This window comes from Perognathus longimembris, chromosome 3 (assembly GCF_023159225.1).
Source record: "Perognathus longimembris pacificus isolate PPM17 chromosome 3, ASM2315922v1, whole genome shotgun sequence".
NCBI classification, from domain to species: Eukaryota; Metazoa; Chordata; class Mammalia; order Rodentia; family Heteromyidae; genus Perognathus; species Perognathus longimembris.
This window is the reverse complement of record NC_063163.1, coordinates 102,881,326-102,895,931: the sequence shown is the minus strand read 5'-3', so window position 1 is coordinate 102,895,931 and position 14,606 is coordinate 102,881,326. Positions and strand designations below refer to the sequence as shown.

Genomic DNA, 14,606 nt, shown 5'->3' with positions numbered 1-14,606 from the left:
TGCCTGGGTTTAGCATCTCATGAATGACTTAGGTTGATTGGGCAGCCAGCTATTATAAGAGGACTACTTTGGATTTTCTAGGAGACTTGGTGAACAGTATTGTGTTTGAGCATAGAACTCTATTTCTTGTGACTTCCTTAGTTTAAAAAAATGAAGGCCATCCTTCTTAACCACTCTGTTCTCTTGACACATTTCTAGTTGGCTTCTGATTCATATCTTGAGGCCACAAGGCACTCGACTTCATCAGGCTAAGTCAAATGTTTCATCAGTCGCTGTACTTCATGAGTCCATGCTGGTTCAGTTGAGTCACAGTTATGTAAATATGCATTGTATCCAATGCAAACTTCCTAGTTCATAGTTCCTCCTTACACACACATGCACATGCGTACACACACACACACACACACACACACACACAGAGCAGCTGGGTAAAGTAAACACAGGCTGTAAGTTTTTCCTGATTCCTGAACAACACTGAAGTTGCCTTATTCCCAGGTACACATTTTATTAGGTAAATTTGATATTTCTGTGGGATTCCAAATTTCTGAATAGCCATCTTCAGCTAGGCTGGCCCTCTAAATTAAAATGGAAACTTTATTTTTTTTCACATTATAATATTATCTTCAATGACTGTACAAGGAGTTTCAATTCAACATGTCATTTTATGAGTAGAATGCATCCTGAGCAGTTTCACCCCCAAATGGAAGCTTATTAATAATCACTTTCCATCTTTAGGTGATTTCTAATTCATATTTTACCCAAGGACACTTAAGTCTTGAGAAAAGTAGATGGCAGGCCTGCTCCCAGAGCCTGAAGCCTCCTCTCCCCTCCCTTGCCAGTTCCCTCTTCTTTCCCTCCTACCCCCCCTCCCTCCCCTCTCCTGTCCCACCTACTCCCCTTCCCAGTCCTTTTTCTCCTTTTGACTCCTCTCTTCCCCATTTCCCTTTCCCCCTTTCACCTCTTCTCCTCCTTCCCCTCTCCTGTCTCCTCTTCTCCCTCTCCTCCCTTGTCCCTTCCCCTCCCTCACCCTTCCTTTGCTCTCTTCTCTCCGGTCCCCTCCCCTCACCCTTCCTCTTCTGCCCCAGAATCCCTCAGCCTAGTAGCCCAGGAGTTCACTGGGAGATGAGTCTTGTCTCTCATTCCTGATTCAATTCTCTTCTCTGAAGGGAATCTAATACTCTCTAGTTTTCACTGTAACTGATGTGACCAGTGATAACTATTCTCTCTTTTCTGAAGTAAGATGTTTTAATTAAAGCTTTTAAACCTAAAAAAAAAAAAGAAAAAAAAAACAAATACCTTAATAACCTATGTGAGCTAAATACTGCACCAGGAGGACAGGACAGTGTTTGTGCTCAGTCGCTCAGATCTGAGAGCAGGTATTGTGCTTTGTATCCTTCAGCCACTAAAGTAATAAAACGCTAAGGGCTTAATGCTTATTTTTTTTGAATTACATTTTATTTTGCCAATTGTGCCGAGCCCAGTCTAATTTAACAAAAGGCTTCGAGGGGGAAAAATACAGTAGAGCAGATGCACATAGCAACCATTAAATTAGGATACAAGAGTGAAAGCCATGCAGAGAAGGAAGCTTCTGCCCATTAGGGCAGGAAAAAAGAATAATGACAGGCCCAAGGAGAGTGGGCGCTTTGGGATTCAGAGGGCAAAGAGATGGAGCTGAGGCCAAAGACAGGGAGAGCCTATCTACAAAGAAAATCACATCTGCAGATCCCCTCCAGATATCACAGCCCCTCCCTATGTAAGCCCAGTCCTTTCACTTTCAAGCCTGTTGTTTTTCCCAGCTCTTGTGTTGTTGTTGTTGTTTTTTTTTAATTTTTATTTTTATGACAAACAAGATGCATGGATAGTGGAGGACTATTTTGCATGTTGTGTTGTAAGACAACCAATTGCCTGTTTGGGAGATAGGATGAGGAGTGAAGGGGTCCTATGGGGTTCTTGGCTGGGTCATCCGAGCAACAAGCCAGCTTTTTGGCATAGACCCAGGAAACCTAGCTGTACCCTGGGACCAGCCCAAGCATGGCTAGCTGGAAGCTGGAGGTCCAAAGAGTGGTGCAATTACCTGGGCACGTGAAAGGCACTTCAGTTCTCCAGGGCGGGGTTTGTCAACTTCTGCATGGCTTCCCTAGAGAGGTGCTAGTGTCAGTTTTCAATTTGCTGCTTTCCCTGAACGAACTCTTTCTCCTCCCTCCCCCCCTCCTCCTCCCCACTCCCCCACCCCCACCCTGGTACCCCGGGAGCCGGTTAGAGGGGCACGGTAGCGTTTTCTCAGCTTGCCTGTGTATCAAGGGGGCGAGTGGAGCCCCGGGTGAGGTGAGGTGCCAGGCCCACCTCTGCAGGGGTCGGCAGTCTCGGTGGGGGCGCGGTGTGGCGGGGATTAAGGTGGGTACCCCGCGCACCCTCCGGGATGCGCGCGCGCTGCCCACCCGCCGGCTCGCTCCGAATCTGCACCGGGAGAAAGTGGCGGTCAGGGATGGAGCTGCTGCCATGACAACCCTGGCGCTCGGGGCCCGCTCTCCGCGGAGCTGCTCCCGGGTGGAAGGCGGCGCGGAGGCCGGGGGCGGCCGCTGAGCGGGGCGTCCGAGCGTCCCCGCGTCCCCGGAGGAGGCAGGGGCCGCGGTCCGCGCAGCTCCCCGAGCGCCCAGAGCCAGAGACCGGGCGGCGCTCCGCGGGCTGGCCGCGATCACCCATCGGACCGCCGGGAAGGACACCACCCACCACCTCGGAGCTTCTCGCTGCATCCTTCCCGCTGCTGGTTCCTGCTCGGAACTTTTTATCGCCTTAGGGGAGGAGGGAAAGGAGGGGGGGACCACATGCGAGACTTGAGACTGGTTTATAAATACATCTATACATATGTGTGAGCTAATAAAACATCTCCTCTCCTGGAAACAGGAGGCTTTTATGACATCTCCTCCGTGTCAGAGACACTTGCCGTCCTCTTTGGGTTATAAACTTTTGATGCCAGACCTCCGCCGAACCTGCCCAACTGAATCTTAAAGTAGCATCTCGAAGAGACAGAGGCTGCGAAAGCGCCATCGGTGACCTTCATCCCGGCACCTTCCATCTCCTCTCCCTCCCGGGCTGCCTCCCTCCCTCCGGCCCTCCCTCCCTCACCCCCAAGGGGGAGCGTCGAGAAAGCTCTTTTTGGATACAGGAGGGGGGCATCTGGGGCTGGAAAGCGGTGGCAGGAACTGAGGAAGATTTATTCGACTCCGGAGAGTCGGCTTCTCCTTCTCCCTTTCGGCTCCTGGCTGCTCCATCTCGTTCTCCTCTCCTCCCCCTCCTCCAACACACACCCCACTTGCGGCCGGTGGTGTGCGGGACAGGGGGCGGGGGGCACCCGCAACGTGCCTCGGCCCCAGTTCTGGGAAGTTGTGGCTGTCGAGGATGGGGGTCTGTGGGTACCTGTTCCTGCCCTGGAAGTGCCTCGTGGTCGTGTCTCTCAGGCTGCTGTTCCTTGTACCCACAGGAGTGCCCGTGCGCAGCGGAGATGCCACCTTCCCCAAAGCGATGGACAACGTGACGGTCCGGCAGGGGGAGAGCGCCACCCTCAGGTAGGGAACCTTGCTTCCGCCGGGGACAGAGTCCCCCTCCTGGGCCTTCTCTAGGGGCAGCGCTTGGGGCAGGAAGATCAGAAGGCTCCAGAGGGGCTAGAGTGTCCGAGAAGTTCTTTGTAGGCCCAAGTGGTGGCCACTGGCGTTGTGAGGTTACTGCTACCCTTTTGCCCGGACGCGGTTGGTTGTCATTTGCTTTGGCTTTTTCTTTGGTGAATGATCCTACCAGGGAGCACTAAATTCAGCACTTGGGATTTGAGGTGTTAGTGAGTCTTGGCACAGCTGGATCGACTTCTGTGTGGATACTGAGAGGAAGTCCTTGAGGTGCCGGGTCTCCTTACATAAGCAGCGATGGTTAGCCTAAGACGCTTTCGTGGGTCTCTCTCAGGCCTGGAAAGATGTGATGGAATAGAGGCTTCTCAAGGTGACCAGGCTAGCCCCTTTCTCAAGCTTTGCACTCACCCATGCCAGGCCTGGCTACGAGTCTGCTGAAGACAGAACCACTCATGCCAACTCTGTGTGGTATGCCTGGGGCTCTTCTTGTAAATGTGATAGCTGTTTTGATTTTGCAATCTTGGGCCAAGCTGAGCAATATGTAGCTTTTATGCAACAACATCATTCCTGCGTGAGAAGCACAATAGGGAAGCTTTTTGTTTTTGCTTAATGAGTTACAGAGAATCACTTGCATGCTCTAGGCAGAGGGGTGGAGATTCTTGGAATATGAACCTTTGGGGACTGGGCCTGCTGCAGTGGAGACTTTTAATAAAAATGCAGCCACTACTTTCCACCAGCTCAGCAGATATCATCTTTTATCCCTTTAATGAGGCAGTTCTGGTCCTAGGAGACAGATTCAGGGACGTCCCAGCTTAACTATGTCTCACAATGTACACAGGGTGAATGCATTTGCCCTGCCTATGACTTTGATGGTTATGGTGAAAATAAAACATCCTGACCCAGATTCTGCAGCCACTGTTGTGTGCCTGGCTTCTGCAAGGGGAGAATGAGGGGTGGGGAAGTTCCTTTCTGCTTTCCCATTGGCCTTTCTGCAATCGGGGCATAAGGTTTTTCCTCAGGGGGAGGAAGGAGAACCTGAGACCCAGGTATTCCATTCCTGACAGCAAGAGTTTAGTCTAGGTTCTCACCACTCTGAGTTTTTAGCTGAATCTTGTTTTGAGCTATAGAACAGATCTCAGAGCCCAGTGTGCTGGTACCTGAGATGGAAGAGAGGAATACAGTGATGTCCCTCCCAGACATTAAGGGACAAGTTCTCCTGTCCTGTGGGCTTGACCTATATGAGAATTTGATGTCCCTACTTCATTGCTCAAGGGAGACTCCTGAGTCTGTTTCCTGAGACCTGTGTGTTGCACATTTGTAGAGGACCAGTTGGTTCCAAGATCCCTAGAGGTCATGCAAGAATGGTGTGAATGGGATCGAACACTCCCTCATCTGTAATCTTCCCATGGAGACAAAGAGGTCCAGCAGTGAGTATCATTAGCTCCACGCTGGACTTTTCAGTCATTAGTCAACTCCTCTTGCCTCTCAAAATTACACCAGAAACTTGAATCTTCTCCTTTCTAGGATGCAGTAAAAGTATTCAACCATTAGAGGGAGAACTTTCACATACGTTTTTATTTTTTATTTTTATTAGCTGCTGGCCTGTTTTCATGATCTTCAAATTGTAATGTTTAGCAGCTGGGCTTGGTAATGAGAATGTGAATAAAAAAAGAAAAAGCTGAATACTTGCTTTTCATGCTTTGTGGGGGAAAAAGTCCCAAGCAACTTATGTGTTCAAGTATAGATTTCATTACCTGAGTAATTGGTTATATGCTTTAGATTTTTAAAAATTTCTTTTAAATCGACACACATTCTATAGTTGGTTTTGTTTTCTTCTGTGTTTTTACCTATTTGTTTTTGAGAAATCAAAAACATTATCCACATACTAATTTTTGTAGGTTCTATAAATGCTACCTTGTGTATATTTATTATTTCAAATTTTTGGAGGCAGAACTAGGGCTTGAACTTGGGACCTTAAATTTGCTAGGCAAATGTTCTGCCACTTGAGCTGCTTCAATCCCTTTTTGCTTTAGTGATTTTTCATATAGGTTTTATGTTTTTTTCCCAAGTGGCTCAGTATGTGGTATTCCTACCATGATAGAAACTACAATTTTGCACCATTAGCTAGCTATACCTGCTTTGTTTGTTGAGATGGGTTCTCGCTAACCAATTGTCTGGGCTGCCCTCAAAACTTCCTGATCTCTGACACCTGAGTAGCTGGTATTATAGTGTGAGCTCCTGCACCTGGCTTCTTTATTACTTACTTACACGTACGTACTTACTTGTGTGCTGGTACTGAGGCTTGAACTCAGGGGCTGGTTTCTGTCACTTAGTTTTTACCCTCAAAGCCGATAATCTACCATTTGAGCCAGAGCTCCACTATGACTTTTCGTTAAAGAGTTTCATGAACTTTCCTACTACAGCTGGTTTCAAACTGTAATCCTCAGATCTCATCCCCCTGTGTAGCAAAGATGACAGGCATGAGCCACTGGTTTCTAGATTCTTCCTGTAATTTTTATAAAATGCCTCCATCTGATTTTCTTGACTACTACTTCCTTTCATCATATAAATTCATATCATTCCCTGATTTCTAAGAAGTTTTGAGTTTAATATGATCACAATGTTTCTTAGGAAAAAAAGAGAGAGCTATTCCTGCCAATTTCTATGGGTTTCAGACTCTTGCCTTTTGTTTCCAATGCCCCTAAATCCCCAGTACTTAAGGGAGAGTCTGTGTTTGCACTTGCTAGAAATCCATAACAATGGCCTTGACCACAGATAAATGTACTATGTCTTATTTGTTTCTCTCTTTTTTTAGTTTGAAAATATTAGTATTTGTTTGATTTACTTATTTTTGTGGTTCTTGGAATCGAACCCAGTGCCTCATGCACTGGAGACAAATACTTTACCATTGAGCTACATATGTAAGCTTGTAATTCTTATGTCTAGTCACACTTAATGTCTTCGTAATAGGGTTCACTGGGTAGTCATTCCTTGGGAAGTTAGTTTTCCAAATGGAACTAATGATATCCATGTCTATTAGCCACAGAAATCATTTTCAGAGGTACCCTCTAGAGGTCATATTTATTACCATTCTGTATCTAAATGTTGCATGAAGTTAGAAAAGGAGCCAAGGAACATGATGAACAAACCCCAGACCACCTTCAGATTTCCCAGTGGAAAAAATTGTACAGTTTAGGGGAAAATGGTGTCCTTCCTGTTTAGACAGGTCTTTGTTTGTAGTGGGAACAATGCCAGAGACAACACTGAGATTTCAAATGTGGAAGAAAACTTGGTTTGTATAAGCGAGTCAATATTACCATCCCTGTGACTTCTTCATAGGGCTACCTGAAAAGTAAGAGCAATTATTTGAATATTGAGTTAGTTTGCCTTTTTGGAAGAGAGACAATATGGAAAATGAAAATGAAGGTGCTATTCACTATGGTTGAATTATAGCTTCTATGAATCTGATTTGAATTCATTATTACAAATGGGCCCTCTTGGCCAGAATCACTTCATTACAATTATGTGCTGTTGGGTTAAAAATGTTCAGCGCCTTTCTCTTATATTAGATATGACACGTATCTGGGAGTTTGCTATCTGAGTCAATGCCCACGTCAAGACGGGAGCCCGGGATCTAGAACGGAGTTAGCTGGTATCTATTAAGCCACCTCCATGGCCCACATGCCAGACATTGTGCCTTCTTTATAGACCTCAGTCACCTCTAAATTTGCTCTACTTCCTCTGTGAGCCCTCTTCCTCCTTTTGCGTGGCTGTTTTGAGGGATGCTATGAAATTGTGATTGCAGTTTGAACTGTTGTACTCTGTGGGAGAAATTCCTACCAACTCAGTGGTTAATTCTGCTGTTGTTTTGTTTGTCATTTGTTTTCAATAGCAGGATAATTGTTTTGCTGTGTCCAGGGTTGTTGATACAGGATTATGTTTAATGGCTCTTTTCTAATCTGTCCTGGCATTTTGAGTTGGAATTTTGAGCTAATCCATTCAGAATCAAAGATATAAGGTTTGACCATTGCCAAGGAATAATCTGAGCAGTGGGGTATTTGCCAAAGCAGCAGGGCAGTGGGTGTTTTCCTGCATTCTGCTCTTGCCACCAGCAGCTTTTCCTTTTATGCACATTAGGAAATCCCAGGTCAAGTGTTAGGTCATTGCAAACACACACACAATTTTTGTATCTCAGTGTTTAAGGCACCAACGCAGAATTGAGGCTGTCTAAATACAAAGGCATTGATCTTGGTCTGGGCAGATGAGTGTGTGAAAAGATACTTGAGCAGATACCATCCTCAAAGAATCTCTTTTATGGTGATGGCTATCCTGAGTTTCTTGTTGGAGTTGCTTGAGATTGTTTACACACACACACACACACACACACACACACACACACACACTCGTCACAGGCATATAGTAGGGCTTGAACTCAGGGCCTCATACTCTTGCTTGGCTCTTTCATTCAAGCCTGGTCTCTACCACTTGAGACATACTACTACTTCCTTGAGATATGTTTTAAAAATTACATTGGTGCTAGGCATAGGGGTGCAACTTAATAGCAGATTGCATGCTTACCATACACAAAGCTCTAGGTTTAATCTCCAGCACCCTCCAAAAAAAAAAAAAAAAAGGCAAATGCCAGGCTCCAAGACCAAAGGTATAAACATCTCCAGAGATGGGCATGAATGTGGTTGAGAACAACTTCTTTAAGGGGCTTTGTCCTGGAACATCTGAGCAAGGTGATAGGTAAAACCTCTCTCTCCCACTGAAGCACCTTCTCTGTACTGTGCAGTGGTGGAGACTGTGGGAGGCTGCAGTCTGTGTCTTACATGCTGCAGTAGATAATAGGGTAGGTACCAATGATGAAAATTAAGTGCCAGCTGAGTGCTTCAATCTATTTTAATGGGGCCCACCCTCTTCTGAAGTAGTATCATCTCTCCAGTGATGTAAGACCCCTATCAGAACAGTTTCACTCTCTTCTAAATGTGACCCTTGAACAATCAAGTGTAGCACTTGGGGAGCATGGAAGCCTGTGAGACACTGGATTCCAATCAAGTTGTTGGGCAGAGGTAGACCACTGAACACAACAGTGGTTGCAGTGTGGTCTAGAGAGCCCCTGCTGACATGACAATAAGCAGGTGGCAGAGGCAAGGGGGACTTGTATAGGCAGCCGTAGAACCCATATGTGTCAGGAAGGCTGTCTTGTCACTGCAGAGATGATTTGCCTTGCCATAGATGGGAGGGGACACAGAAAGCCAGAAAGCTACTGTTGAAGGACTTGGCCCATTGTGGGTTGAGCCATAGCTGCACGGTTCCGTGAGCTAGAAAAACAGGGCTGAGTTGAATATTTAATATTAACACTGCCGTCTGGTAGAGTTACCACTCACTCCTGCAACATGTTTGCCAAATTCCCTCCCTCAAAGCAAGGGATGAAGGCATGAAACCATGAAGGATATAGATTCTTGGCTTCCTAAGCCCCAAACCCCAGAAAACAACATATCTTATCCAAGCCTTTTGGTTAATTATTTGGCCTCTTGTAGTAAACTAGGCCATTGGTTTAGGTGAGTTCCATCTTTCTATATCCTTTCCATCTACCTTCTAACAAAAGACTGCCCCCTTGACCTTCTTACTGTGCCTACTGCAGGGCTGGCTGCGAGGAAGCCATCCCCACTGCTGAGCCGATGAGGGAGTGAAGAAGAGACAAGCAGGTCTTCCCTGACCTTCCCAGGGGAGGACTTTTTAAATTGCTTCTTATTAACAGGAAGCAGTCTTTACAGCCGTGAGATGAGAAGAGGGAATTAATCCAGGACGTCTTGTAGAAGTTTGCATTGTCTATTTTGTTAGAAAGGAAGTATTAACCTTTTTTTTTTTTAAATACAGACAAGAAAGCCCCAAATTATTTCTGATATATTTGCTATTGTTTGCCTTGCAGGATGATGCGTTGTCTGATGTTGTCTTTCGTGGGATTGGAGCTACAGTTTCCAGGGGGTAGAAGTTGGGGAGGGGCTGGTTCTTTTCATCTTTGTCCTTTCACTCCCAAGCCAATAGCACTCTGTAGGAGCTGCTTCCACACTGGTCCATATTTTAATTTGAGAAGGGCACAGTGACGCAGCCCTTGCCCTGCCTGTGATGTGTGGGTCATTTTCCTGATAGGAAGGTTATAGAGAGGAAGATTTTGAGCCTTGCAAAGATTTCTTCTTTTAGGCTAACACCATGGACCTTTAATGAAATTTACAAAGGCCTCAGTAGAGAGGTGTGTGTGTGTGTGTGTGTGTGTGTGTGTGTGTGTGTGTGTGTGTGTGTGTACTGGGGCTTGACTTCAGGTCTGAGCTCTGGCTTACCTTGTTCCTTGAATGCAGATGTCCTACCACTTGAGCCACGCCTCCACTCTGGCTTTTGTCTTGAGCAAATGGCACCAAGTTTGGGGTGTGCCTTTAAAACAAGAAAACCTTTTTATAATCATGATTTCCTGAGAGTCAAATTCCACACCTATCACCTATTATCTGCTGGAGTCTTAGGGACATTATAGTCCAAATTAATGACCTAGGAGATAGACTTTGAGGGACATTAATCCACTTGTCTTTTGTCACATGATCATGTAACGAGGTAAGATTTTCCTCTAGAAGGCCTTTCTTCTTCTCCACAATTTTGAAGTCTTCATTTCCACTCCACATCCTGAGACCAGAGAAGGTGTCCATGTGGTGTAAACAGAACAAATCAGGAGTGACTTATCTCTTTCCTGAATACATTGGACCAAAGTCTAGAAGACTTGCCTTTAGCTGAGGACCTTAGCTGGTAGCTGTCTCATCTGTAGGATGCTGGCATTTGACACCCTTCCCTTCCTTCAAATAAGGGCTGATTTAACTGTTCCAGCTAGAGGTCATGATAGGTCAACACGCAGCAAAATGATGACCACTGCAGGGTCATCATGGTGAACACTGGTGCTCTTGGCCTAGTCTCTGACCTAATGTATGAGCCTATTACTTGACCTTCTGCAGCACTGGAAGTACCCTAATGGCCTTGCAAACTAAGAAAAAGTGAGCAAGTCATACATTGGCAAAAAGACACTGGTGAGACCCATAAGGAAAAGAGTGAGCCCCCAAAGTCTAGAGTGAACAGAAATGATGTAAGCCCTAAAGTATGTCATTTCACACCTTTCTTCCTTACCTTTAGATTCCCATTTTAGTTAAACCATTAAGGCTGTGGAAATAACTGTAGGCCCTCTGTTCACCTCCCTACTGATTCATACCCTAGGGAAAATCATGTGACCCATTTTATCCCCCTCTTCCCTGGAAATGATACATTTTGCTTAAATCAAAGACATGCTGAAGGATTTGACCTGGCTTCCCATAAAAGTGCAGATCGATAAAATGTTTAAAAATTGGTTTTGAATATTAAACATTTTCAGTGGTTCTGAAGATTTACTGCTTCTCGATTAACCAAGTTTCCGTTGCATAATCAGAACAAAGAACATTTTAAGTGGTTGTTAAGTTTTCTGGCTAGTCCACAGAAGATAATTTAACTCACAATTACCCGAAACGCTATAGACTAGCAATGAAGAGTAAGACAGAATAACATTGTTGTAAGAAGTAATTATGCCGAAGAGAAAAAAATTGAATATGATAATTTTCTATTTATTTTGAGTTCCAATGCTGAAGAAAAGTAGGTGTAATTACAGTAAAATAATTTGGAAACATTTTCTCAAAGATATCTCTGAATACTTTCAAAAGTTCTGTAAGTTTATAGCAGTGTTTCTGTTGGGCCAAATTTAATTTTAAATTACGTGGTTCTTATAAAAATCCGTCAGTATGTACATTTGTTGGGAAGCATTTGTCTGGTAATTAGGGAAATTTGATAGAAGAGAAAGGAAGGATGAAAGAAAATTTGATAAAAGAAGACAGATAAAGGCAACAAAAGACAAAAATGGAAAGACATCAGACAAGAAATATTAGGAGAGGTATTTTCTGGAGACAGTATCAAGGAAGACAAAACAGGAGCTAGGAGGCAGGAAAAGCATAAGGCAGGGGTTCCTAAAATAGAATTAAAAAACAGTCAAAAGTAAAGGAGAGTAAGTACTTGTGTAAGTCGCTCTGCCCTACCTCCTAAAATTCTGGTATTTGAATGTCTCATTGATCCTCCAGGCAACAAAACCACATGTGCCTCCTGTCCAGTGTATTACAGCTACCAGCAAAGACAAAACAAAACAAAACAAAAAAAAACCCAGAGTTCTTGCTTGTCATTAGGTTCCAGCCCATCCACCCTCCCTCCCTCCCTCCCTCCCTCCCTCCCTCCCTCCCTCCCTCCCTTCCTTCATTCTTTCCTCCCTTTCCCCTTCCCCTTTGCTTTCTCTTTCTCCTTCCCTTCCCCTTCCTCTTCCTCTTCCCTTTCTCTTTCCCTTTTCTCTCTTCCTTTGTGTATGGAACTGGGGCTTAAATAGTGGTTGTATGTGGTTGGACAAATGACACCATTTATGTAAGCCTTCATTTCCTAGTTGGAAACAACAACAACAACAACAACAACAACAACAAAACAACAGGGTCAGTATACTCACTTGACTGGGTTATTGGGAGAGACAAAATGGCCTTGAGTTTGTAAACGACTTTAAAAATTCACGCTGTAGCAAGCTCACAAAGCAAAACTCGGGGCCGTGCACAATTGCCACGTTTTTTCACTCAGGGATATTGCTCCACCATGTGCGCCGCACCTTCACTTCCAGCTTGTTGCTCCTTCAATGGAGATTAAAAAGTGTTATAGGCTTTTCTACTTGAGCTAGCTTCCAGCCACAAACCTTGTGCCTCAGCCTCCTGAGTAAGTGGGGTTACAGGCATTCATGCCCCTGATGCTTGGGAGAGTGCCAGACTTTCTGACTTATTCCTACCAGCCTCACAGCTGCATATCCTCCCTTGCCAGGAAGCTTGGTTCCTGTCTTTCTCATCTACATTGGGCCCATCCCAGGCCCTGAGTGGTTGGACACCCTACTTGTATGCTAGAAACTGCTCTTTGGTTGGAGTAGTTTTCCTAGGGGTCCGGGTCTCCCTAGCCTAGTGGTTCTTTGCAGAGATTGCATTGTGCCTGCTTACTTGGTGTTCATTGTGCAGACTCTCTGCAATTCAGCAGTTTCTTCTCACATACACAGACTTCCTAGCTTACTTACTTGTCTATCTTGACCAACCTTCCATATGGCCCTGACTTGTGACTTCTCCAGTGCTGCAGGGATGTTTACTTCCCAGAGGTAATAAAAGACAGAGCTACTATTCACATGTATAGGGACTTATGTCAGGTGTTTTATGAGAATGGCCATGCTCAGAGAGATAAGATGCTATAAGGCACCTATGCAAGAGGAAATGATTGTATTCAAACTGGTCCTCTCCTGTGCTGATTGCTTTGTCCAGTGTCTTTTCCATTGTTTCTCTGAAGCTCTCTGTAAAATTCAGAAGGCTTCTATGGTCTCTTTATTGTGCAACATATTGTCCAGGATACTTCCTCCCAATACAATACACCCCCCAAGTTGTTTAAAGAACCAATGCTTCTCTTTTCTTTAGGTTTCTTTCCCTGTCACAGGTATATGTGGGCACACACATGCGCAAAACGATCTGACATCTGTGTATGACTTCACTTTCTAATGAAGATATTCTCACTCACTTTTAAATTGAGAAGTCATTGAAATTACCACCAGAGTTTCTGGCATTTGGATTCTAGTTGAGATAATGATCTTTCCCTAGATGGTTGGTATTTAACTTGTCCCGTCTCCTCCTGCTTGTTATAATTGCGGTGTTTGTGAATTTCATAATATTCTTAAAGCCACCGGCAGACACTATGCTGTCTTGAGGGAGGCGTGCCTGCTTCATTCCTGTCACCTAGGCTCTAGATGAGAGCATGGCTCCCACTGGAATCTGCAAACGTCAGGGAATGCAAAAGCCAATGTGAGCCATCTCTTAACATTGCAGAGAGTGTCTGGGGACGAACAGATTTTTAGACCTATTCTCTGGGCTACCTGAAATGCAGCTGCTTCTGCAACAAGCACCTACTGTGATGGCTCACAGTTACATCTCAGCAAGACACACTTACACCTGTACAGCTAGAAGAGCTTATAGAATGCTCTTGATTATATGCTCTGTTTTACAATTGGCAAGTCAATGGGTGCTTAGTGAAATGTAAGATAAAGTATAACCTCTCTCAAGAGGTTAAGAACATCGACTCTACAGTTGAAAAGGCTCATTCAAGCCCCAACTCTGCTAGTTAAATAACGGCCAAATGTGGTTGGACAAGTGACACAATTTCTGTAAGCCTTAATTTCCTGATAGAAAAAAAACAAAAAAAACCTGGGTCTCTACCCTCACTTGACTGGGTTACTGGGAGAGAGAAAATGACCTTGAGTTTGTAAAAGAGTTTAAAAACTCATGCTGTAGCAAGTGCACAATAAACTGCAGCTATTAAAAAATAAACATAAGGCATGATCAGTCCTCAGTATCCATGGGAGATTGGTCCTAGATCCTGCGCAGACATTGAAATATGTGAACTCAAGTCCCAATACAAAATAGTATAGTATTTGCATCCCGCCTATACACATCATTCTGTATATGTTAAATCATCTCTATGTTTCTGATAGAAATTGCTATCATCCAAATGCTACAGGAATAGCTCCTATACTGTCATGTAGAAGGAAGAATGAGACAAAGATGTGATTATTCACACATATATGAATATCTGTGTGGGTCCATGTTCAATACATCTGCTTTTCTTTTTCTAGATGTCTTGATTTGGGGTTGTTTACACTGGAGCAGGCAGAATCCCAAGATATGGAGAACCTTTTGCACTAACTTCACAGTTTAAAGTAACAGCACTCATATATTACTAACTATATACTATGCATCCTGTAGACAGACAATGTGGATATTATTCTGCCCCGTCCTCTCCTGGCCTCTCCTGTCCTGTTCCATTCTACAGTTTAGGAGTTTGAACCCAGCACTGCCTGAACATTAA

The 14,606-nt window shown here is 44.6% G+C and overlaps 1 protein-coding gene across 3 annotated transcripts in view; it reads left to right on the top strand.

Annotated features, from left to right (window-relative positions):
* The first annotated feature begins 3,384 nt into the window (after positions 1–3,384).
* Opcml (opioid binding protein/cell adhesion molecule like) overlaps positions 3,385–14,606 on the top strand; it is a 543,033-nt gene continuing 531,811 nt past the window's right edge. For all 3 annotated transcript variants that reach the window (XM_048343635.1, XM_048343634.1, XM_048343636.1), the window contains exon 1: positions 3,385–3,566. In XM_048343635.1, the coding sequence (XP_048199592.1) occupies positions 3,400–3,566 (167 nt within the window). In that variant the 5' untranslated portion in view covers positions 3,385–3,399. The remainder of the gene's footprint in view (positions 3,567–14,606) is intronic.